Here is a 27,384-nt window from a genome sequence, read left to right as displayed (position 1 = left end):
TTATTATTATTCATAGATTTATTTTTTTGGTTCAGCAATCTGCTCATCCATCCATTTCCTGCAATGAGTGTCATTTGATTTTTTTAATTTTTTATTTATTTATTTATTTTTTATATTTTTTTATCCAAATTGCCTGTTGATGTTTATCATATGTGTAACTATTCTCTCTGTTTGTTTCTCATATTTTAAAAGAGGACAATTAAGTTTTTCACTTTCTTTTCTAGCCCATTCACTCTCCAGTTTTTTGTTATTTGCTCGTATTAAATTTCATTTCTCCTGTTGCCTTTCCTTCCTTAAACTTGACATTTCTTATTCTGACATATTTGTCATATTCACATCCTGCTTACTGAAGCCTGTAAACTCATTTGTGAACTTTGGATAGTCAGACATTAGTGATATATGGTCACTACCTTTGTAAAGCTCTACACCAAGAATCTGCAAATGAGGTCGTGTGCAGTGTACAACCTGAATTTGTTGTTAACATTCTGTTTTGCCATTTCAATGCTGTGTGTGTGTGTGTGTGTGTGTGTGTGTGAGAGAGAGAGAGAGAGAGAGAGAGAGAGAGAGAGAGAGAGTGAATATTAATTGATGTTGGTTTGAATGTATAGCCATAGCCTTGTGCTTACCTTGCAATAGCTTTTTTTTTCCTTGCTTATGGATCTTGGATGGCATTCTTTTTTGCTGCCGCATTACCATATGCTTTGTAGTGCTTTACTGCTGTAGTTTTCATTGTGTACCATTTGTTCTTTGCAGCAAGTATATATATTTAGTTTATGCGAGTTCACTTTTTATTAGAATTGATAATGTGGTTTATTTCAGCTGTAAATATGTATACTATTATGTATACTTTAGAGGTAATGTATAATGGTGATGGAAGCCCTTTTGTAATTTTAATATAATTAATTTCAGTGTCCAGGATTTTTTCAATATATTTATTTATTTATTTATTTATTTATTTTCTTTACATCTATATTGACATTATCTGTAATGTTGAATAGCATCTGAAATGCTGAATCATGTTACGACACAATCATCATGATAAGAAACTAAATGTCATTAGAGTTCATAGGATGCTTTATTATATAGCAGAGTTAGACTATTTTTGGAGCATGTGAAGTACATGCTCTCTAGGTGAATAGTTTAGTTGAACTTTGAGAAATAACACTGTAATAATGAGAAATAGCATTGTATTAATGATTAGTGTAAATTTACTTGACAATCATTAATATTTTTTTAGTCATCTAACTATGTAAAATGGGCTACACTATACAGATGCCATGTTGATTTAAGGATTTGTCTCTTCAGTACAGAAAGGCTATTCATACCACTTATTATTTGGAATCTCCATTTTTATACTTACTTGAATTAGTGCATACAATATTTTCATACCTATTATAAGTCTTAATTAATTGATTAATCAATTTATTAATATATATATATATATATATATATATATATATATATATATATATATATATATATATATATATATATATATATATATGTGTGTGTGTGTGTGTGTGTGTGTGTGTGTGTGTGTGTTTCCTGATATTGATATGGTGATATATGGAAATAAGATATAGAAATTTTCAATAAGATTTTAGTATTCTCTCAGTTAGAACTCAGTGGAACTTGAATTTTGCTTGAATTTTTGCACTGATTCCTAAATTATATTTATTCAAATATCTTATTAATATTGGATATCACACTAAAGTCATCTATGCTGCTGATAATGTTTCTGTCACAGTAACGAAAAATAAGTTACATTGATCTGTGTCAGAATGGTTGTGCACTTTGGAGGTATAGGAGAGAGGAAGATCACTTAGATCAAGGCTGTAAAGTGTTTGGGACTTTGTATGATAAAACACATGGTGTCATCTTCTAGTGGGAGGGATAAAAATGAATAAATTAATATAATATCAGTGTGATAAACCTCATTGTGCAGCATGAGTCTACTTCTCAGATAACTTTGCTGGAGAGGACTGGGCTAATAATATGCTGCCTTCCATCATAGGCATAACAAATAATCCTTGCCAACTCCTGCTCATTGGAGGTGTTTAGCTCCTATTTCATGACTAGGAAATTAATATATCAGTGGTTCCCAAGCTTTTCCTGAGCACTTGGGGATTTTGTACAGTCCCCACATACCACCTAGTTCCAGAAAAACTCAACTCCAGCAGATATCAATTTATTCACAAGCAGAACACAGAAATGAACTAACAAGGAACACAACTCAAATTTAATGTGAGGGATGCATCTATTTCTTCTCCACCAGCTGATCGATGCCAGGTTATCTTGTGTAAGGCATAACATATTTTTTTTAGGAATTTAGTAAATATGATTTAACTAAAAATTGCATATGATCCCAATAGTGCTCATATATCACCTGGAATTCCTTCGTCTACCACTAGTGATATGTGTACCACAGGTTGGGAACCACTGCAATAAATTGTCAATTTTATAAATATAGTATGTGTTTATGTCTGTCCGTGCACAGTATGTAAGGATGATATGGTATAAAGATTTCACACCAAAATGGATCCCCTCCTTCCCATGCTATTTCTGTCACACATTCTATCCTTTTATCAAAGGATGGCTACTCTATAGAAGAGGAAGCAAGGCAGGAAGACTTCCACTCCTGGAGCATATAATTTTTCAGATATATCTATGTGGCTATCTTATATGCCAAGCTATCATACCGACAACCATGTTTATACCTCTCCTTTATGTGAACCATAACAAATTTTTTTTTATCAGAGATATGGTATTATCATTTGCATACATGGCTATCACAACATATAATTGTATTTATAGTGTAGCTGATGGAAGTTTTTTTTTATTTATGAATTAGATGCAAGCTTCCAGCTTGATGTACAACATTCAAGTACCCTGAGTATGATATATATATATATATATATATATATATATATATATATATATATATATATATATATATATATATATATATATATATATATATATATTATAATCTGTACATATGTTTTATTGAAAAAATAGTTTTCATGTAATTTGTAAATAGATTTAAGATTAAATTTCAAGGTTATTGATTCAATCTTCTGTTTGCAGGGTTTCTGAGAAGTAGACGAGACAGAAAAATCAAGGAAAAGAAAGTTAAGAAAAAGAAGGATGCAGATTCATCAAGTAACAAAGAAGAGAAATCTGACAAGTAAATATACAAGAATAATTTAGTAGCTTTAATACTTTGTCTTTGAAGTAACTCATATGTTGACTTATGCAAGCTTAAGTTTTATGTCAATTAAGAGTTCTTGAACTTGCACCACAATATAGGAAATATTCAAGAGCTTACTGATGTGAAGGTAGTGTGCTCGATTCACAGCTAAGAAAATCTGGGATGAAGTCTTAGACCAGATAGAAACAATTTGGTCTTATTTCCAATCATGCTATAGGAGAATGCCTTACTTGGCTAAAAACTTATAAAATAATTTGCTTTGGCATTTATGATAAACCTCCTTGGCCATGGGCTGTGTTGCTGAGTCACAGGCAACATGTTGGTAAGATGTAAATGTCTCCACAGATTTTGTGGGGACGGGGTTTTAGCAAACAATATTCAATGTTGTCTTGCAGTGGAGTCATACAGACAGTTGATGAGGATATGAAGTTATCATGATCATTAACATTGTCATCATATGAAGATATTGTCCAATTTCTATAAACAAAATACCTCCACTGTAAAAGTGTATAAGGTATTTTAGAAAATGCCATTCTCTCTCTCTCTCTCTCTCTCTCTCTCTCTCTCTCTCTCTCTCTCTCTCTCTCTCTCTCTCTCTCTCTCTCTCTCTCTCTCTCTCTCTCTCTCTCTCTCTCTCTCTCTCTCTCTCTCTCTCTCTCTCTCTCTCTCTCTCTCTCTCTCTCTCTCTCTCTCTCTCTCTCTCTCTCTCTAGTGAAGGCAATGATGATTCTGGAGCAAAGACTAGTGATCCAGCAACAGTGGTAGTGACATCTGCCTCTGATAAGGGGAGCATCAGTGGCCAGACTCCAAATGTAGACGAAGAAGGATTCTCAGTACGCCCTCAGGAACAAAAGGCAGCTGGTGAAGATAATAGCTTTGATTCATCCTCAGACACAGACTCAGGTGGGGGAAAGATATTTATGGAACTTGTACCTCACTTTGAATTCATGTTATGTTGTAGTTGGAAGATGAAAAAAAGCAGTCATGATAATAATAATTATGTGTTTCATGACTGTTGCTATTGATATTTTTCTCAATTCTGAAAGCAGATGCAGAACCGGAGAAAAAAATTCATGTGGAGATCAAGCCAATCAGCAATGGGAATGCCCCATTGTCTCCTAGTGTTGATGAGCTGCGTGCCACCATTGAAGGAATGTCTCTGTCTCCTGCTTCATACCCCTCGGTAAGTACAGACTAATGCATAGGTAAACATGCAGATTGATAGACATTTAGATAGCCAGATATACTGGTATACTGTTAACTAAATAATGCAGACAAATGTTAAACTTCAATATTTTTTCCCTAAAAGTCATTCAGCATTGATATTAAATGGTAATTTGATCACATAATTCTGAAGTATTTAATGATTATCATTCCTCAGAGTCCTTGTTCTTATATCTAATGACTGGTAATTCTTGTTGCACTGATAAAATTAGACAAGTGGAGATTAAGTCCAAATGTGAAGTGACAGTAACATTCTCATAATACAAAAATTTGGTGTTTGTATGTACAATGGTAAAATATTTCATGTTGCCACAAAACAAAGATTCACAAATTGAGATGTAAAACTTGATAGGCAGACAGTAATATTTAATGATGAAGTAATGCAGTTATTCTAAATTATGTTTTTTTATTAGTTCTACCTTTCTGAAATATGAATTAATTGCATCTGTTTAAAAATGGCTAGTTTAGTGGTCTTGGTGTACACTGAAATATCAAATTGATACACTTTTAATGCCAGATGGTTAGAACAGTTTTGCTTAAAAACTCTAGGTCTCAGGACTGACCCAAAAGTCATATAATACCAACAAATTTAAAAGTTTGATGAAAGTCCATTATCATATATGATGATAAATTTGATGCTGGATATCAGTGTCATCAGTTTAAATAAGATATTATCACACAAGGTGGTCCATAACAAAGCAAGTCCAAATGCTGTCACACAGAGAAACATCATGACCACTGAATTTTATTAACAAAGCTTGAATACATATAAGTGACAAACACCAATCTTAGGAACAGATGGAACTATGAAGGTACTTATTTGTACAATGACCACTTTTACCATTGGCTGCTTGTGAAGTTCTTTGTATCTAAGCACTGTTTTTTACTACCACCCAGGAAGAAGTTTGATCCTCCTTGATGTATAAGCTAGTATTGAAAATTCTTAATTCTCCTATTCATATAATTACTGTATTTGATGGCTCATAAGATGCACCCAGTTTAAGCAGACATTGAAATGAAAGAAGGTAAATGAGCAAATTTAATCTCAGAATATGAAGTGAAGGATTTCACTTGACATTTGAAGACATTCACATGCATTTAGATCATTATTAGACCCAGTATTTTGCATTAAAAACTTTAATATTTGCTATTAGCCAATGTACTAATCTTGTTGTGAGATTGTAAACATGTACCTGGCATATGGCGTTAGCACTGACTGTGAGACTATAGGGCTAATAATCATAATTTTTCTTCTTTTTATAATTTATTTTACATGTATATAAGGTAAGAATGTTAAAAGATAGATGCAATTTTAATTGTATGAAAGTGTGTCATATCTGAGGAGTAACAGCATCACACTGTAAAAAACAGTGAAGCTTGCCAGTGTCAAGATCAAGATCACCGATTGCATGATTTGTTTTGGTTCATGTGGTGCATGGTTACTTAGACAAATTTTTCCTGATGTTATCCTATGTGAATTGCTGTTAAGTATGACCTATTCATATATTGTTACCTTGAAAGAAAGAATTGTTTTGTGGTGTAGTACCAATAATTTTGTTTACATGTGCGAAGATGTCTGGGGGTTTGATTTTAGAGCCCTTGTTGCCATAAACTTATCACCAACCACTGCCTCAATAATGAACCTTGGCCTCATAGGATGCCGGCCCATTCACTGAGACATTTTTTGGAGAAAAGGTGCATCTTATGAACCATCAAATACGATAGTTGTATTGTAGAGAATAAGTATTGATTCACCTGTTGCATTTAAACTGATAACTAAGATATTGTGCTTCTTATATAAGGAGCAGAAATTAAATGAAAATTCATCTTTTGGAGAGTAAGTATCATAGGTAATAATAGATGACCTCTAATTAGCCTCGTATGCCTCCACGCCAGATAACCTCGGAAGGAAAGAGCAAGATCAGGTACCTAACCTTACAGAAGGTAAAATCTAAATTAATTGTGCATGACTGCTCTGCCTGATATCCTTGCCACAGCTCAGATTGCTATATGCTCTAGTTCAATTGCTCTTGCCTGAGCTCAGTTTAAAACCAGGCCGTTTATTGATATCCTACGAGTTTATCTGATTGCTATTTATTTTTATTATATCCTGTGCATATGGCATTATGTGCTTCATACATTTTATTGATATCATTATAATTTTGATGAGTTTTTATTTTTAGCTGTACTGTTTTCTTTAGACTTCAGTTGATGACTGATATAATTTTGCAAAGACTTTTATGTCAGTGATTTATTTGTTATTTATTTCACCGTCTTGATGTATATTTATTTTTTGGTGTTCTTATTAGAAATCAACAACTGAAAAGTAACAAAAATGAGCTAGCTTTGGAATGTTGAAGTGATTATAAAACTTTCCAAAAGTTCCATTGAGGTGTAGGTTTGAGGCCAGGCTTATGAAACAGTTGAATAAAGTAAAAGTGTATGTAGAGAAGATGTGTAGATAGTAAGGAATAGCAGGGCACGGTGAAGTAAATTCTAACATTATGATTAGATTTAGATGGAAGTTTTAATTTTGATTCCTTGGGAAATTCCCCCAGTGTACAACAAGAAAACTTGGAATAGTGTATGTGTTAGATAAATAAAGGTAATCCACGAAAACTTCTCTGTATATATGTCTTTTCATTGAGTATGTATATTTCAACTAAACTAAGGTATAGCTTGATAAGGCTTACCCTGCTGTCATTTACATATTGTTTGCACTGAAATTCATAAGCTTTTTTAGAGTTAATTTTTTATTGTGTGCTGGATTTTCTTGTCAGTTTACCGCATGAAGGCTGATTAATGTGAAAAATACAAATTAGTAACTAAGGCTGTCCCAATATCCTATCCCTCAAACTCAGTGTTGCAATGACTGTAATGACTTCATGCCTTTGATCCTACTCCCTGCCGCTAGCCACATAGCCAACACCTGTGTGTTGTGCTCATTCTCATTGTTCCATCGCAGGCTGTGTTGCTATGTTGTTGCATTGACAGAAGGAACATTTACCTGACTAACTTTTTCTGTAATGCATGGAATGAGACTTATTCATGCCACTGGCTGGCTAAACTGAAACAATTTCTATAGTGTTTTTATTTATTTATTTATTTATTTTATTTATTATTTTTTTTATTTATTTTTTTTTCAATGAAGTGTAATTCTGTAACATTTTTAATTTCATTATTTTTTATATAAAAGAAATAACAATTTACCTGACAAAGATTTCTCAATACATATGTATTATATCTGTTTTGTACAGTGAATTTTAACAGAAACATTTAATTTTTATTGCATGGGAAACATACCATGGAAATGTTTTATTTATGACTTTGCATGAACTGAATTTTAAATATTTTACCAAGGTTATGTTCAGAGTTTGTTATAGTGAAAAGTCTTTTCTTTTGGCATTTACAAGATGAAGCAGGCTCCAAATTATTGAATATGCTGAGAGATAAGGTGTGAATTTCATCAGCTATACTAGCAATGAATTAATGAGAACATAGGCTATTAGTATTAATTTATTTATTTATTTGCTGAAAACACAACTGATGTCTCCAAGACACATTTATATAGAGATCATTAAGTTTTTCAAGGCTTATTTCCAGAAAACAAACCAATTCAGCCTCAGCAAACTTGATTAATAAACTGCGAGTTTTCTAGCATCCTCCCATGAAACTTTTTCTTGCTGTTTTTCTTCCTCACTTTCCTGCTTTTTCATTTCCAAAGCAGCATGATTTGTTATACGTTAGATGATCTGCTGGTCAGCCTGCTCCTCAACCACCGATGGATTTTTGTTCATTAAGACAGTGTGAAAAGACAAATATGGTGGTTTAAACTCAATAGACTCATTTTTGTTATTATTAGTTTTTAACTGTGTGCTTGTTATGCTTTGGATTGCTAATATTCCTTTCCTCTCTTTAGCTTAGTGTTTCATTCAGATGTTTCATGTTTAAGCCAAAATCATTCTACAGTGGCGTAGTGGATAAGGTGGTGAGCATGGGATCGGGCAGACGTCCACGTGTAGGTTCAAATCCCACCACTTTGAAGCTATGCCATTTTGTCAAGTGGTTTAAAGTTACCTACATGTCACCATGATACCCAGGTTCTAGGTGGTTACCCCAAAAATGTGCTTGGCTGGTGATATGGTCCCTAATATGGGTACCACTATAAATAAAATTGTCTGCACCACTAATGAGAGGAAGCTTAACAGCGCTTCCTGTATATACTCTTCAAGTATGCCTATGGGTGCTATAGGCTATAAAAAAAAGAAAAAGAAAAAAAAAATCACTCACACTATCATACCCACAGTTGCTAGGAGTATAGCCTACACATGATAGCAGATAAATACAGTGTCCAGTTCAATTTTCAAACTTGCCACATGCCCTTATTTTTTGGAATTGTTGTGTTGAAATATCACATGACTTTAACAGTAGGACTACTTTGAACTTTAAAATAAAAGGAAAGAAAAAAGAAGAAAAAAAGTCCTGAAAGTGTCTAACTTATGCAATATCTGGCTTATTTAGGTGTGACTTAACTGGGGCTTACTGTGTGTATTTACCTAGTTGTAGTTTTACAGGGCCTGGGGTTTACGCTCGTGTGGCCCCATCCCCATATCTACACTTATCCAATTTTTCTTTAAAATTATGCACACTCTTTGCTGACACCACTTCCTTACTCAAACTGTTCCAAGTCTCAACACATCTTTGTGGGAAACTATATTTTTTAACATCTTTCAGACATCTTTCCTTCCTCAGTTTTTTACTTGCGATCTTGTGCTTCGAATGTCATATTCTTCTCTCAGGATCAGTTTCTCATTATCCACTTGATCCATTCCGTTAATTTATAAACTTGTATCAGATCCCCTCTCTCCCTTCTCTGTTGCAGGGTTGGTAGATCCATAGCCTTTAGTCTCTCCTCATATGTCATCCCTTCAAATTCTGGAACCATTCTTGTAGCCATTTTTTGTAGTCTCCAACTTCCTTATGTGTTTCTTTTTACGGGGGGTCCACACAACTCCTGCATATTCCAATCTGGGTCTTATTATAGTACTTATCAATTTCTTCATTATTTCTTTGTCCATGTAGTGAAATGCTAATCCAATATTCCAATTGGTTATTTGATAATAATTTTTTGTCTTCAAGAAACTCGATCCATTGTTTCTTTATTGCTCTTTCACACATCTTGCATATTACACATGTTAGTGACACCGGTCTGTAATTTAAAGGTTCTTCCTTCCTTCCTTTCTTATATATGGGAACCACCTCAGCTCTTTTCCATTCTACTGGTACTGTTCCATTTTCTATTAAGCATTTTATGATGCATATCGGACTTGCTAGTTCTTCCCTACATTCTTTTAATATTCTGCCTGAGACTTCATCTGGTCCCATTGCCTTCTCTTCATCCAATTCCTTCATCATCTCTTTTATTTCAAGCTTGGTTACTTTAATCTCTTTCATATAGATGGTCTTTAGAATTTGGATTCCTTAGTAAAGACCTCCTGAAATTTACTATTTAACAGTTTTGCCATATTTTTTGGGTCTTCCACCATCCCGTTTCTCCTTTTAAGCTTTCTATTGTTTCTTTTTACCTTATTTTTTCATTTATGAATTTGTAGAACAATTTTGGTTGCTCCTTACATTTTTTTGACAATGTCCTTTTCCTAGTTCCTTCGATAGACGTTTAGGCTTTTTATGGCTATATTTCTGTTATTTTCTTCTCGTTTCTTTGCTTGTGAGCTGGCAACACTCATCATGAGTAAACATATGCTCTATGTCACTGTGTCACCAACGATAAATGGTAGGAGCGATCGACAGTGATTTCATTGTGTCTGATTCTGCCACCTCTCCCGCGCACCCTACTTCTATACCTTGGGTCTCTCGCCACGTTACAGGGAGACAACTTTTGAATGAGAGTGGTATCAGAACAGAGAGAGAGAGAGAGAGAGTGGGGGGGGAGGGGGAGAGGATACAAGGGGCCTGTTTTCTCGTGCTCTAGCCAAGGCCGCTGAACCCGATCGGATGCAAGGCCACATAAACTGATGATACTACCTCATTCAACCTGTGATATTTTGGTAACCATGACATCTAGAGACTTCTGGGGTTTTTTTGCATTGCAAAGAGGAAGAGTTGCCTGTGGGTAGGAGTAAACATATGCTCTACGTCACTATGTCACCAACGATGGAGGGTAGTAGCGAGTGATTTCACTGTGTCTTATTCCGCCACCTCTCCCGTGAGCCTTACTTCTATACCTCAGGTCTCTCACCTTGTTACGGGAGACAACTTTTGAATGAGAGTGGTATCAGAACAGGCGACAGCAGGAGAGAGGGAGAGGGAGAGGATACAAGGGGCCTGTTTTCTCTCGCTTTAGCCAAGGCCGCTGAACCTGATCGGATGCAATGCCATGTAAACCGATGATACCACCTCATTCAACCTGTGATATTTTGGTAACCATGACATCTAGAGACTTCTGGTTTTTTGCTTTGCAAAGAGGAAGAGTTGCTTGTGGGCAGAAAACCATTTGTACTCATTCGTTTATTGAATTTCTAAGTGTAATCAGTATGTGAATATAAGCTATTTTGTGTGTTTCTCACCAAACTTTTACTTTTGGGACCCATGATCACTTGGTCTTGAGTTCATAAAACTTAATAAAAAATCCACACTGCCAAGTAGCACAGACACATACATGCACAAAGGATGAACAACGATACACAACGCGGGCTGAATGTTCGGGTGGACACAGGTAGCCGAGCGATTGCTGTGCCACCTACTGATGGCTAATCATATCTTAAGAATATCATCGTATTTCAAGGTGTAAATTATATAAAAAATTTTGTCGTATATAAAAAAAATTGTATGTTAGGGCCATCGTATGTCGAAATACCACTGTATTATCATGACACACAGTGATGCACCCATAATGGCCCCAAAATGTTCTGCAGACACTGCTGAAGTTGTAAAGGCAAAGCAAAAGAGGAATAATCTGGCATTGGAGGTAAAATTAGATATTTTGCAGAGAAAAGAACAGGGAGAAGGTACGTCTACCTTAAGTTGAAACTTGGGCCTAGCCCAGCCAACAGTCTGGACGGTGTTAAAGAATTGTGAGGCTATAAAAAAAGCTGGGGAGAATGTAATGCATCTGCAGAGCAGAGCCTCGTCTGCCCACTCAGTGGAAGATGAGTAAGGGCTGAAATCCCTACTGTCCCTTAGCCTCGGAAGGGACATCATCTGATAGAATACGTGGCGAGTGAGAGGTAAAGAAAAAATTTTCTGTTTATTTCTTTTGTGCAATGCTTTACATTATTTTATATGACTATTTTCATGTATTTTCATGTCTGCAGGGGTGACTTTCGACATGCTGGAACACTCCCTCTATTATTGCATGTTATAATGGGTTTGGTATATGGTAATTTCGATTTGCGGTAAGGGTTTCAGGAACGCATATGTACTGTATAATGAGGGCTTATTGTATATATATATACAGGCAACCCCCGTTTAACGAAGGGGTTACGTTCCTAAAAAACACTTCGTTAAGCGAAATTTCATTAAGCGAACTGATTATAACAAGTTTAACCCCTGACTTGAACTTCCACTGAGAGTAAGCAAAGCGAGAGTGCATCATAGTATGGTGAAAGGTTTAATGAAAGTAAAAATTATGAAATTTAACATTTAGGCAGTTAAATTTAATTTAAGTCATTATAATGTACACTAATGTATGTATGTATGTAGCTTTATAATGTTGATGATCTTAAATTTATGAAGGGAGGGAGAGTGAAACGGAAAGACACTAACCGCAACCTGTGGAATGTAAACAAAGGGCGCATCATTGTACCGCATACAAAACTTATGTACCACATTTCCACAAGGCTTTCCATTTTATCCATTGTAGAGTCACGAGTTCAGGTGGTTCTTTTAGCTTGCAAGGAAGATACAGTCTCACCAGCCTTCTTAATAGTCTGCTGACTTGAAAATAGTAGAGACAGTAGATGGAGTCAAGATGGTGGCCAGCAATGCTATAGTTTTCTCGCCTCTCTTGTGTCTGTGAATAATATCCAGCTTCACTTCGAGAGAAAGAGACTTCCTGGTCTTCTTAGGAATGCTAGGCCACATTGCAAGGAGTTTTGGTGGGAAGTTGAGCGAGTGAAGACGAACTGCTGCTGAAGCTGTTATGGGAGTGAGTGGTGCGTATTGTCCACGAGAGGCTTGATCTTGATTCTACAGGTGTCCCAGGATTTCTCCTGAGGCAGGCCTTAGTATATTGCAGCTGCTAGTGTATTCAAAAGCTTGTCGGCTTGCATGATACGGTGGGGCTTTCAAACTTGGAAAAAAATACCTGGATAAAACTTCGTTAAAGCGAGTTTGGTATTCGTTAAATGAGCAGATGGTAGTAAAATGAAACCTTCGTTATAGCGAAATTTCGTTGTGTGAACCTTCGTTAAATGGGGGTTGCCTGTATATATATATATATATATATATATATATATATATATATATATATATATATATATATATATATATATATATATATATATATATATATATATATATATATATATACACACACACACACACACACACACACACACACACACACACACACACACACACACACACACACACACACACACACACAGTATGTCCTCGTTATACGGTACATATGCTTTCCTGAAAACCTTACCAGAAATTGAAATTACTGTGTACCGAACCCGTTATAACATGTAATAATAGGGAATGTGTTCCAGCACATCAAAAGTCACCCCTATAGAAATTGAAATACATGAAAATAGTCATATATATATATATATATATATATATATATATATATATATATATATATATATATATATATATATATATATATAAAAGAAAAAAATGTAAAGTACTGCACAAAAGAAATAAACAATGTTTTTATTTACCTTTCACTCGCAATGTATTCTATCAGATAATGTCCCTCCTGAGGGTAAGGGACAGTAGGGATTTCAGCCCTTACTCATCTTCTGCTGAGTGGGCAGACGAGGATAAGACGTCGTCGTCTGCACTGTCGGAAGCAGATGTGGAAGGGCCAGCTGTAGAACCGTCGGCAGCGGATGTGGAAGGGCCAGCTGTAGCAAAGTTGGCAGGTGTGACAGGGACAGCATATCTCACTGGCTTGAAAAACAAGTAGATGGAGGACTGTTTGGTTTTTCTTGTTTTTTCATCATAGATTTCTTGATAAATCTTGACACTTTTCTGTACGTCATGAGCCACTTTGCTACTCCAGGCAGGATTTTGGTTACATTCCTTCAGGGTTTCCAGAGCTTTTCGATACCACCAGGACATTCTCTAAAAGTTTTGATGTCCAGGCCACGCACAAGTTCTTCCTCGTCTCCCTCTTTTTCTGCCTTGTGTAGCTCTATAAGTTCATCATTTGAGTGAGGTTTAGCATGGCTTTCCAAAAGATCATCATCAACTTCATCGAAGCCAGCCTTATGGCACAGATTTACTATGTCATTTCTGATCGCACCAATGTCGTCTTCAGCGAAGCCTGGGAAGTCATGCGCGCATTCTGGCCATACTTTATTCCATACCAAGTTCATGGTAGACTTGTTCACTTCATCCCAAGATGACGATGTTATCTAAAGCGTGCTTGATGTCATACGACTTCCACCATTCTCTGATAGTGGGCTTGCCAGGCCCATCTGTGCCTTTTATCAGTTGCTGCATGGTTCACTGCTGGTAGTAGGTTTTAACTGTATGCTATAATTATTATGAATATACAGGCAAACACCACTTTACGAAGATTCACACAACGAAATTTCGCTACAACGAAGGTTTCCTTTTACTACCATGTGCCCGTTTAATGAACACCAAACTTGCTTTAACGAAATTTTATCCAGGTAATTTTTTCCAAGTTTGAAAGCCCCGCCGTATCACGCAAGTCGACAGGCTTTTGAATACACCAGTGCCTCGTGGACTAAACGCGCACCACTCACTCCCCTAGTTCAAACCAATAACAGCATCAGCAGCAGCTCGTCTTCCTTCGCTCTATATGCCACCAAAACGCCCTGCAATGTCGCCTAGCATTGCTAAGAAGACCAGGAAGTCTCTTACTCTCAAAGTGAAGTTGGATATTATTCACAGACACGAGAGAGGAGAGAAAACTAATAGCATTGCTTCCCACCATGGCTTGACTCCATCTACTGTGTACCATTTTCAAGTCAGCAGACTCTATTAAGAAGGCTGGTGAGATCATATCTTGCTTGCAAGCTAAAAGAACCACCTGAATTTGTGACTGCAATGGATAAAATGGAAAGCCTTGTGGAAATGTGGTACATAAGTTTTGTATGTGGTACAATGATGCACCCTTTGTTTACATTCCACAGGTTGCCAGCTAGCGTATTTTCCGCTCCACTCTCCCTCCCTTCGTAAATTTAAGATCATCAACATTATAAAGTTACTTACATACATACATTAGTGTACATTATAATGACTTAGTTTTAAATTAAACTGCTTAAATGTTTGACTTCATAATTATTTACTTTCATTAAACCTTCTACTGTACTATGATGCACTCTCGCTTTGTTTACTCTCAGTGGAAGCTCAAGTCAGGGGTTAAACTTGTTATAATTAGTTCACTTAACGAATGTGTTTTTAGGAACGTAAATCCTTCGTTAAGCGGGGGTTGCCTGTATTTGTGTTTACAATAGATCCTTAAATATTCCATTTATTCATCTAATTAGTAATGCATGAAAGTAATATGTAATGCAGTTAAAAAAAGGGGGGAGGGGAAGAGATAACAGGCTCCAAGGGTGGTCAAGTTAAAGTCAGTACTGCGAGTGGTGGGGAGGTGTGGCGTGGATGATGTCATCACCCCTGCTCCCCCTCACTGGGTCCTCTCGGATGACATGAGCGGATATCGTATCTGTGAATTTTTCTTATCGTATATCAAATCAAGAGTAGTAATTTCCCAAATACTGTAACTGTGAATTTACCGGATAAAAAAGTACCGTATGATGAGGACTTACTGTGTATATATATATATATATATATATATATATATATATATATATATATATATATATATATATATATTGTTATATATATAGTTATATATATAGATACACACACACACACACACACACACACACACGTGAAAAGGACATTGTCAAAAAATGTAAGGAGCAACCAAAATTGTTCTACAGATTCATAAATGGAAAAATTAGGCAAAAAGAAACAATAGAAAGGTTAAAAGGAGAGAACAGGATGGTGGAAGACCCAAAAAGTATGGCAGAACTATTAAATAATAAATTCCAGGAGGTCTTTACTAAGGAATCCAAATTTGAAAGGCCACAGGGTAATAGAGAGACCGTCTATATGAAAGAGATTAAAGTAACCAAGCTTGAAATAAAAGAGTTAATGAAGGAACTGGATGAAGAGAAGGCAATGGGACCGGATGAAGTCTCAGGCAGAATACTGAAAGAATGTAGGGAAGAACTAGCAAGTCCTATATACATCATAAAATGCTCAATAGAAAATGGAACAGTACCAGTAGAATGGAAAAGAGCTGAGGTGGTTCCCATATATAAGAGGAAGGAAGGAAGAACCTTTAAATTACAGACCAGTATCACTAACTAGTGTAATATGCAAGATGTGTGAAAGAATAATAAAGAAACAATGGATCGAGTTCCTTGAAGACAACAAATTAATATCAAATAGCCAATTTGGTTTTAGAAAAGACAGTCTTGTGTAAATAATTTATTGAGTTTCTATTCTAGAATAGTTGATAGAGTACAAGAGAGAGAGAGGGATGGGTTGACTGTATTTATTTGGATTTAAAAAGGCATTTGACAAAGTGCCACATGCAAGATTACTGTGGAAGTTAGAGGAGAAGGGTGGCTTAAAAGGAAGCACATTGAGATGGATGGAAAATTATTTGAGGGCGAGAGAAATAAGGGCAGTAGTTAAAGATATGAAGTCCAAGTGGAGAGCAGTAGAAAGCGGAGTGCCGCAGGGGTCAGTATTAGCGCCAATACTTTTCCTCATATATATAAACGACATGCCAGAAGGTGTTAACAGCTACATAAATCTGTTTGCGGAAGATACGAAACTGTGCAGAGTTATAAAGCAAAAAGAGGATTGTGAAATACTGCAGGAAGACCTAAATAAGAAAAGAGCTGAGGTGGTTCCCATATATAAGAAAGGAAGGAAGGAAGAATCTTTAAATTACAGACCGGTATCACTAATTAGTGTGATATGCAAGATGTGTGAAAGAATAATACTGTTTTAGAGAAAGACGGTTGTGTGTAACTAATTTACTGAGTTTCTACTCTAAAATAGTTGATAGATAGATTTAAAAAAGGCATTTGATAAAGTGCCACATGCAAGATTACTGTGGTAGTTAGAGGAGAAGGGTGGCTTAAAAGGAAGCACATTGAGATGGATGGAAAATTACTTGAGGGGGAAAGAAATAAGGGCAGTAGTTAAAGATATGAAGTCCAAGTGGAGAGCAGTAGAAAGCGGAGTGCCGCAGGGGTCAGTATTAGCGCCAATACTTTTCCTCATATATATAAATGACATGCCAGAAGGAGTGAACAGCTACCGTACATAAATCTGTTTGCGGAAGATATGAAACTGGGCAGAGTTATAAAGCAAAAAGAGGATTGTGAAATACTGCAGGAAGACCTAAATAAGATCTGGGAATGGAGTAAAAAGTGGGAAATGGAATTCAATGTGGACAAAAGCCATGTCATGGAAATGGGAAAGAGTGAAAGACGACCCGTGGGAATATATAAGATGGAAGATGGAGTAGAACTGGAGAAAGTAAAAAAGGAAAAGGACTTAGGAGTGACGATGGAAGAAAACAATCAACCAGTAAGCCATATTGATAGAATTTTCAGAGACATATAATTTGCTAAGGAATATTGGATTAGCATTTCACTGCATGGACAAAGAAATGATGAAATTGATAAGTACTATAATAAGACCCAGATTGGAAGATGCAGGAGTAGTGTGTACCCCTCATAAAAAGAAACACATAAGGAAGTTGGAGAGACTACAAATAATGGCTACAAGAATGGTTCCAGAATTTGAAGGGATGACATATGAGGAGAGACCAAAGGCTATGGATCTACCAACCCTGGAACAGAGAAGGGAGAGAGGGGATCTGATACAAGTTTATAAATTGATCAACGGAATGGACCAAGTGGATAATGAGAAACTGATTCAGAGAAAAGAATATGACATTCGAAGCACAAGATTGCATAGTAAAAAGCTGAGAAAGGGAAGATGTCTGAGAGATGTTAAAAAATATAGTTTCCCACAAAGATGTGTTGAGACGTGGAACAGTTTGAGTGAAGAAGTGGTGTCAACAATGAGTGTGCATAGTTTTAAAGAAAAGTTGGATAAGTGTAGATATGGAGACAGGGCCACATGAGCATAAAGCCCAGGCGCTCTAAAACTACAACTAGGTAAATACAACCAGGTAAACACACACACATACACACACACACACACACATATATATAGTACTTATATGTTTTGTTTTTTTCTCTCTTTATTAATGTTATGACCCATATTCACAGACTAGAAGAACTTCGACGGATGCATCGGATTCATTTTCCATGAAGCGCTCCTATAGCATAACCCAGCCGCCAAGGTGAGAATTAGTATACTTGTCACTTTTTTGTTCACTTCCACATATTTGTATACAAACAAAGCCTTCAACTTGTTACTTTGCTTTTTACTTCTACATAACTGTATAAAAAGCCTTCATTCATTGTACACACACACACACACACACACACACACACACACACACACACACACACACACACACACACACACACACACACACACACACACACACACACACACACACACACAGTGATTAGCATTTCACTACATGGACAAATAAATGATGAAGAAATTGATAAGTACTAAAATAAGACCCAGATTGGAATATGCAGGAGTAGCGTGGATCCCTCATAAAAAGAAACACATAAGGAAGTTGGAGAGACTACAAAAAATGGCTACAAGAATGGTTCCAGAATTTGAAGGGATGACATATGAGGAGAGACTAAAGGCTATGGATCTACTAACCCTGGAACAGAGAAGGGAGAGAGGGAATCTAATACAAGTTTATAAATTGATCAACGGAATGGACCAAGTGGATAATGAGAAACTGATCCTGAAAGAAGAATATGACATTCGAAGCACAAGATCGCATAGTAAAAAGCTGAGAAAGGGAAGATGTCTGAGAGATGTTAAAAAATATAGTTTCCCACAAAGATGTGTTTAGACATGGAACAGTTTGAGTGAAGAAGTGGTGAATGAGTGTGCATAGTTTTAAAGAAAAATTGGATAAGTGTAGATATGGAGACGGGGCCACACGGGCATAAACCCCAGGCCCTGTAAAACTACAACTAGATAAATACACACACACACATTTAAGATAATATGACACATACCTTTAAGATAATCTGAAAGAAAAATAGAAGTGAAAATCTGTATGATATCCACATTGCCTGGCATAATTTGCTTTCAAGTTTTCCTTTTCAGGACATTTTATCTGATATATAGAGTGTTTTATGTTACTTTTGTATTATTTTATTTTTGCATCTCCAGTACCTTTTTTTTATTTATTTATTTTTTTTTTATTTCAGCAATAAATCGAGTTCTGTAGACCTGCTTGGCTTGAATCTCAACTTTGGCAACAGTGAAAGCCCAAGAAGTACTGCAGGCAGTGAATCATCTTTCAATCGACCAATCTCTCCTGTGTCAAAAGGTATTTATTTATTGATTGATTGATTGATTTTTTTTTTTTTTTTTTTTTTTTTTTTTGTGTAAGGCAATTCATAGGCTCCTCATAGCACTCAGTGGTTCTTATGTTTTGTTTATTTTATTAGTTTTTCTTTTTAGTGCTAATAGAAAATAATGATATAATGCTTTTATATGGTAATGATATTTTTATTTCCACTTTACCATCGTTTATCCAGACCTTGTTTATCAGGGTTTACTTTAATGCGGACAGTGTCTGGTTAAAAATTTCATAATTTGAGTCTAGGTTGCCAACAAATTCATTCAAACAATACGCGCCTCGCACACTTCCAGAAATAGCTAGTAGATGGCGGTGGTGCTACAGCAGGAAGTTGTAAACAAATCTGGGCAATACAAGTGAACACTGTGTATTGTCCAGTATCATTGAGCAAGTTTGTGCTTTTTTCAGTACCTCAGAACTCTTAAATTATGTCTCCCAAGGGTATTAGGTGTAAGTGAGTGGCCCTAGTTATGACTTAAAAGATGGAATTAATAAGAAAATTAGAGAAAGGAGCTGGTATTATGAATGTTTGTGAGGAGTATGGTGTGGCCAAGCAAACTATGTCTGACATTAGTAAATCAAGAGATAGCTGGTAGAATATTCTACTGAATACTGTGAGAATGCATCATCAAGCAAAAGTGGTAAAGGAAAAATGTTAGGAGTGGAAAAGATGCTGCATTACATACTGCCGTTATGAAGTGGAATGTGCAGCAGCTAGAAAGCTGGCATAGAAATTGATATAGAAAATTTCAGGGGAAATAATGGGTGGCTTTGGCAATTCTGCAATTGAAATGGACTTTTTAATGTTACAGTGCAGGGTGAAGCTGGCAATGTGGACACACCCAGCATTGCATGGCATTCTGTGTGTTGTGGTAGTACGTATATTCATTATACTCTTGTCGATAAAGTTTTTGTGCACTCGGGTATTACTGTATATTGTAGCCTATAAGTCGTGTTTTTAAGGTCTTTTATTATGGTCAAAACTAGGGGTCAACTTATGAGGTAGATATAAGATAGCAATCTTGAGATATATTTGCACCAGTAACATCAGGATACTGGAAAACTGCTACTGAACATGGCCTAAGGACTGTGTTTACATATGTTATTCTAGTAAGACATGGTAAAAACTGGAAACTGCTACTCATGAGGACTGCACATACTGACGCTCTGTAGTAAGTAGGAACAATAATGTACCTACATAATATTGTAATTTGTTACTACAGAATATTTTATTGATACAGAAGTTAAAAACAAAATCGTTTCATAATGAAATTATCATGGTTGACTGCTCAGTGCTGCCACCTAATGATGAGAATTCCATTTGAACAGCTGTTTTAAGTGCGAAATTTTAAATATCACTGTTTTTAAATATTTTAGATTATTTTAGTTATAATGTTTTTAGTTTTGCTATCATTTAAATATTCTATAGTAATAAACTACAGTATTTGTGTAGGTACGTTGTTGTGTCTCTTACTATAGAGTGTCAGTCCCCTGCACAACATGACTGAGGGACAGGAGTCTCTCTGACCCCAGGAGTCTTATCTGGCCTCCCTGAGTCCCTTGTTTATGAAATATTCACATCACCCTTGAACATATTTCATTTGAGAGTATGTGCAATCCCCATGAGCAGCAGTTACTTTTGTTTCTTTTCTTCCAACGTTTGAAGGACTGTAGGTGGTTGGACACTTGCCATTAGAGTTTTAAAAGTAAATATTCGTCTTATATAATAGTGAGACAGGTGAGTAGAGAAAAAAAGTAAAAACTGACAGCTTGTTTATGTTGAAATGCTTGAAGTTGATAATGTTTTCAATCTGTGTGAATTGCTTTATTTATTTTACTGTAGATAAAACTTAATTTCCAACCCAGTACTTAGTGACTCACGATGACATTGGGTCAGGCTAAGTAATAGTTTTAGGGAGTTGACTTATCTACAAGGCAAACCTATGGTACGACATTTTGGGATCAAATTATAAAGGTCGACTTACGTGCCAGATCGACTTAATTGCTGTCATATATGGTACTGTTAGGTTAGTGTTAGGGTTAGGTTGACTTAGATTGTTTGTTTTGGTTTGGTTAGTCAGGGAAATAAAGATTAACCAAATTTTGCATTCTCTTAAAAAAATCTAGGATAACAAATATCCACATTTGGTAAAACGAAGGACCCATTTACTTTATCCGGACTTTTTTATTATCTGGATTGGTGCCTGCACCCTTAAGTCCAGAAAAATGAGAGTTTAATATATCTATGTTATTTGGTATATGATAGAAATTTACTGAGGTTATGGTAATTTTGGAAGAGTAGTTCAACTAAATTTTTATCATAATTTTTTGTGGAAGCAGTGAAGCATCAAATAATGGAGAAAATGAAGGACACAGTTATACAAGTGATCAAAGAAAAGGAAGAGTTAGTGAGAGATACAGTGGACAAAAAGAAGTGTATGGTTATTTATGGACTAGAAGAGAAAAAGAACCCAGTGAAATTTCTGAGGGAGGAGGAGAAAGAGATGGTAAAGCAAATTATTTCAATGGTACAAGATGAAGAACAGAGTCTTGAAAAAAAGAAGTAGAGGAAATGTATAGACTTGGTAAATATAGTGAGGGGACTAAAAGCCCACTAAAAGTTGAAATGAGATCACAAATAGGGAGCAGAAAAAAAATGCGGCAAGGTCTGGAAAGTTGGCTGTTAAGACAGAATATAAAAACATCTGGAAAAGGAGAGATATGAATCAGGAAGAAAGGGAAAAAGAGAGAGGGCTAAGAAATGAAGCTATGGAAAAAAATGAGAGAAAGATGAAGAATTAAAAAAAAAATTCTATTGGAGAGTGCTAGATATGAGGTTGAGGAAATGGTATATTTGGGAAGGGAAAGAAAAGCATTAAGAATCAAGTATACAAACATAGATGGATTTATGTCAGGAAGCTTGGAAGTGAGAGATTATATATTGGAAAAAGAATGGAACATGATATACATAGCAAACAAAGTTAAGCAAAGACGTCCAAGTGAGTTTTAAAGAACAGGGTATAATGTTTGGAGGAGAGGCAGAAGGGGCAAAGTAAAAGGAGTGTTGATAATGGCCCAAGAAGATGTATTCGTGGAGGAGGTACAGTATGGAGATGGACTTGCAGAGGTTTTAAGCGTAACAATTAAGACCAGTGGGAGAAAAAGGAGTATCATAGTAACATATGTCCCACCAAAGACTAATACATGGAGGTTAGGTGTGCATGAAGAAATGCAAATAGAATTGCTTTGGTAGTATTGATTGGGAGGTAAATATGCAAGGTAAAACATTCCAAGAGAAGTATGAAATATTCCTAGACAGGTATAATAAGGGGATAAAGAGATGTTCCCAAATACAGAGTAAAAGAAAGCAAACACTCATGGCATAATGCTATATGTGCAAGAGCTAAAAAGTGTAAGGATGCAACTTGGAAAAAAATTAAGAAAGCAGCGAAATGAAATAAAGAGGAAGAAGTAAAAAGAGGCATAAAATTAATATATTTGAATAAGAAGAGAAGAAGAGAAAAATTTTGAGGAGGATATAATGAAGAGATGTGAGGAGGAACCCAAGCTTTTTATAAGTATATAAAAGGAAAAATGACAGAGACCATTACTAAGCTAATTAAAGAAAATAGGACATATGAAGTGATGGAAGAGATGAGTGAACTTGTGAATGAGAGTTTTAAATTGGTATTTCATGAAGAGGGAGAGTTCAAAGAGGCAAGCAACCAAGCAACACAGGAAGATTTAAGAAACATTGTGGTGCAAAAACAGAAAATTAGAGAATTACTGGAAAAGTAGATGTAAGAAAGGTAATGGGGCTAGATGAAGTGTCAGGATGGACACTGATAGAAAATAGAGAACAACTGATGGAACCAATTTGGGATGTAATCAGCAGCTCTAATGTAAGGGAAGGTACCAAGGGAGTGGAAAAGGAGGAAAAAAGATTGATCCCATAAATTATAGACCAGTGTCACTAACTAATGTTGTGGGAAAGATCTGTGAAATTGTTATTGAAGCAATATGGTTAGAATATCTGGGAGGAAATGAAATAATAAATAACTCAATATGGTTTCAGAAAAGGAAGGTCATGAATAATGAATTTACTAAGCTAAGCTTTTATACAAGAGTAATAGATGAAGTACAAGGGAGAAATGGATGGGTTGACACCATGTATTTAAATATCAAGAAGGATTTTAACAGAGTATCACATAGAAAACTCCTATGGAAAATAGAATATATTGGAGGAATACAGGGGAGTGTCTTGAATTGGATGACAGACTACTTAACAGATAGGAAAATGAGGACAGTGATAAGACAAACCCCATCAAGCTGGAGCACAGTTACTAGTAACATTCCACAGGGTTAGGTGCTGGCACCAATCATGTTCTAAATACAGGGGATCCTCGCAATTCGACAGGGTTTGGGCGGTTTTTTTTATTGGTCGAATCAGCATTTATTCGAATCGTGAAGCAATTTTTCCCATAAGATACTTAAGAATTAGGGGGATAGGGACCAACTTCCAGCTTAGACCCCCCCCAAACCTTAACTATAACCTCTAAAACACACTAACCTAGACTAATTCAGTACTATTAAAGGCTTCATTTATATCTAATTTTTTTTATTAAACACATTAGGGTGCCGTACAGTAGAGCCTCAACTTTCGCACCTAATTGGTGTCAAAAAATCGGCGCGAACGTGAAAACCGCGAAAGTGGGGGCATTGACCTTATGGAAAAAATAATCGGTTCTGGAGCTATCCATAAAATACCTATATCTCCATATAAATCTGACAAACAAATACATTCTATTATGAAATACAATTGTACATCAAATAAAAACACCTTACACTGTATGAATGTAGTAATACATACCAAATATACAAGTATGAGGTGCTTGATGTATGGTTATGGTGGCCACCTACTGGGGCCCACTGCTGCTGCAGCTGCTGCTGCCGCCGCCACCGCCACCGCCACCGCCACTGTCTCCGCCATTCTGCATTTCTTCCTCTTCCAGTCTCTGACGTAACAATTCCACTCTGTGTTACCTTTCCACATCTGCCATTTGTTCTCGAATAAATCCAGAGAAATCTTCATCCATGTCGAGCTCAGCATCTTCCGTTGGTTCTGCTCCCTCATCAGCTTCCCCTTCTGCTTCCAAAAGACCCTCTGCCATTTCCCTTGGCCTTTGGAGGTAGCGGGTGATTAATGCCTGTTGCCCTCCATAAACTTTTTTTATTAAAAAGTTCCCCAAAGGTATCAATGATGTTTTTTAAACTAGCCAAGATTTTATGTTTGTGTTCATAGGCTAAGGGCTCTATCTGTTCAGTCAAGGACTCAAAGTTAAATAACAATGATGACAGTACGGCGGTTGATGGTGAACGATCTTGCTGAATTTGTTGTTGTTGTTGTTCAGGTTGCTCGATATGGTCCCCTTCCATGTTGTCCTCCTCCAGCAGTTCTTCAATATTATTTTCTTGGTTGTAGTCGACTAACTCCAGCATTTCCTCCCTTGTAACATTGGCAAACCGTGGGCCTCTAACCTGCCGTACCACCTCGACCTTCTCTGCCAACAACTGCTCAGTCTGCTGCCTGTCTCCCTGGGCAACGATCATCTGTGGAAGTAGCGGTTTCCATGCATGTTTTAGGGTGGCGATTGTGAGAGTTTCCCAAGCCTTAACAAAAGCGTCAACTGCCAGCTGGATGTTAAACTAGCGCCAGAATTGTTTTACTGTGACTGTGTCAGATGATGTAGAGGTGCTAGCAAGGTCATCACAGTCACTTTCGCGGTCTGAGGACGGTGATGAAGTTGCATGATCATGTTTCAAGGTCCTGAAGTTGTCTGTTGCCTTTCTCATTCTCCCGTGCACGTCTTGATAAAACAGTAATTTAGTGTTGGCAATTACTTCCTGGTCCATGGGCTGAATCCTTGATGTTGTATTTGGGGGCATAAAAACTACTTGTACTGATGGATGGTGGCCTACAAGGAAACGTGCATGCCCTGGTGCATTATCCATGAACAACAACACACGGAAATCCAAATTGTTAGCCTGGCAGTGCGCTTTTGCCTCCGGCACAAAACAGTTATCAAACCAGTCCAGTGATAAAGCAGAGGTCATGTACCCCTTGGCATTTGACCTCCATATGTAGCCCTTAAATTTGTCCATGTTTGCATTTTTGTAGGGGCGAGGGCACTTAGAGTGATACAGAATTAGGGGTTTCATTCTGTGTGTTCCATCGGCATTAGCAGTTAGCAGTGCAGTAAATCGGTCTTTGGCCATTTTTACTCCACGAGCTTGCTTTTCAGAGACAGAAATAAACGTGGACTTTGGTGATCTTTTCCAGTATACGCCAGTTTCATCAGCGTTATATATTTGCGCCAAGGAATAGTTGCCATCTTTTATCAGTTGTTGGGCTACTGCAGGGAAGCTAGAGGCGGCAGATTCGTCTGCAGACTGGGCCTCACCCTGATAAACAGCATATTTCACCTTCACCCTATTCTTAAAACGATGAAGCCAACCACGGGATGCAGTGAAGGGTGGGGGGTTTTTAAGATTCATTTTCTTGATTACAGCATTGTACAGAACACGGGCTTGGTCCTGAATCTGGGGCCCAGTTACGCTAGCACCTTCATCATTTCGTCGATTTATCCACCTCAATAGATAATGTTCTAAAATTATCATCACCTTGTTATAATCAGTAACAGTTTTCACGCTTCTCTCCCCCAGAATGGTTCCCCACACCACTAGGGGTAAAATATTTCTTTGCTAGAGCCAGATTTTTCTTGATTAGCTGTGGTGGCGAGTGGACGTGTTGTGTGTGCGCTCCGTTTTTGGCTGTGGTTTTATAGTTAGCGAGTGGTGTTTGTGCTTGGTGTCTGTGTGTGGTGCTTTTGAGTGTTAGTGAAGTGAAAGTGTGTACTGCAAGTGTTAGATTAGAGTGAAATAGTGGTTAGAATCAGTGTTTGTGAGTTAAAAGTATTTTTGTAGAGCGAGGAGACTAGGCTTGTAACCGTCAAGTTGACCTTGAAAGAGGATTAGTTGACCTCACTTAGGCCCCCCCACCACCGCGGTTCCCCCACCCTGCTGTCACCTAGTATTTTTATTTGTTCGTGAGTTAACATATTGTAAATTAGTATGGCGGTAGCTACTGAGGTATATCAGAGTGTGATTGAGTGCGTGAAAGAGAGTGTTGAGGTGGGATTGGGAGAATTTGTTGTGTGTGAGATGTGTGGGCACGACAGGAAGGTCGTTGACTTTTCTGAGTGTATGGTGTGTAGGCTCAAGAGCGAGAATTTAGTTCTTTCTCTTGAGCACCGAGAATTGCGAGAGGAAATCAGAAAGCTAAGTGAGGGGAAAAGTGCGAACGAAGTTCTCATCTTTGAATTGAAGGAGGAGGTTAAGAGGCTTGGGGAGGCAGTGGAAAAAATTAGGCAGGAGATCAGTGTTAGGCCGAAGGTTGGACCTTCTGAGGGCGACAGGGTGGCTTGGCCCTCTGTCGGGAAGAGCAGAGTGGGGAAGAGGGAGCAGGCGAGCCAGACTGGGAAAGATAGTAGTCAGGATAGGCAGAGATGGCAGGTTGCGAGGGGGAAGGAAAGCGGAAATAATTAGGGAGGATAGGACTAAACCTGTTGAGTGTGAAAATAGGTTCGGTTTGTTGGAGGGGGAGGGGGAGAGTGAGAGTGGAGTGAATGAAGTGGTTGTGGTGAGTGAAAGGAGAAAGAAGGGGGTAGAGGAGAGGAGGAGGATGGTTGTGCCTAGCACACCTCAGGTGTGTGTGGTGGGTGACTCTCAGGTTAGGTATTTAGATAGCACTTTCTGTGGGAAAGACAGGGATAGGAGGACGAACGTGTGTATGCCTGGTGCAGGTGTGAAGGCAGTGAGTGAGGAGGTGCAGAAGAGGGTTGGGGGGGATGGAGAGGGAGGGTGTAGTAGTTTTGCACGTAGGTGGGAACGATGTCAGAGCAGGTGGGTCGGAGGAGTTAGTGGCAAGATTTCGGGAAATGTTAGGCAAGATAAGGGAGAGTGGTAGGAGGTGTGTAGTGTCAGGAATCTTGCCTCGTGTGTATGTTAGCAGGAATGGTTGTCTAGAACCATTGGTGTGAATGTTCGGGTAAAAGGGATGTGTAAGGATGTGGGTGTCAGCTTTGTGGATGTATGGGATAGG

At 37.1% G+C, this 27,384-nt stretch overlaps 1 protein-coding gene across 15 annotated transcripts in view; it reads left to right on the top strand.

The window, feature by feature from the left end:
• The window catches only part of LOC123519901 (F-BAR domain only protein 2-like), a 104,068-nt gene that overhangs the window by 46,794 nt on the left and 29,890 nt on the right, over window positions 1-27,384 (top strand). For 12 of the 15 annotated variants that reach the window (XM_045281560.1, XM_045281554.1, XM_045281558.1 and 9 more), the window contains 6 exons: window positions 3,088-3,187; window positions 3,924-4,114; window positions 4,261-4,394; window positions 6,332-6,379; window positions 17,989-18,062; window positions 19,069-19,190. In XM_045281560.1, the coding sequence (XP_045137495.1) occupies window positions 3,088-3,187; window positions 3,924-4,114; window positions 4,261-4,394; window positions 6,332-6,379; window positions 17,989-18,062; window positions 19,069-19,190 (669 nt within the window). The remainder of the gene's footprint in view (window positions 1-3,087; window positions 3,188-3,923; window positions 4,115-4,260; window positions 4,395-6,331; window positions 6,380-17,988; window positions 18,063-19,068; window positions 19,191-27,384) is intronic. The other 3 variants (XM_045281556.1, XM_045281562.1, XM_045281567.1) reach the window with 1 other exon arrangement.

The sequence above is a fragment of the Portunus trituberculatus genome, chromosome 46 (genome assembly GCF_017591435.1).
Source record: "Portunus trituberculatus isolate SZX2019 chromosome 46, ASM1759143v1, whole genome shotgun sequence".
Taxonomy (NCBI): Eukaryota; Metazoa; Arthropoda; class Malacostraca; order Decapoda; family Portunidae; genus Portunus; species Portunus trituberculatus.
Note: the sequence above shows the minus strand (reverse complement) of the source record. Positions and strands in the feature narration are given on the sequence as shown.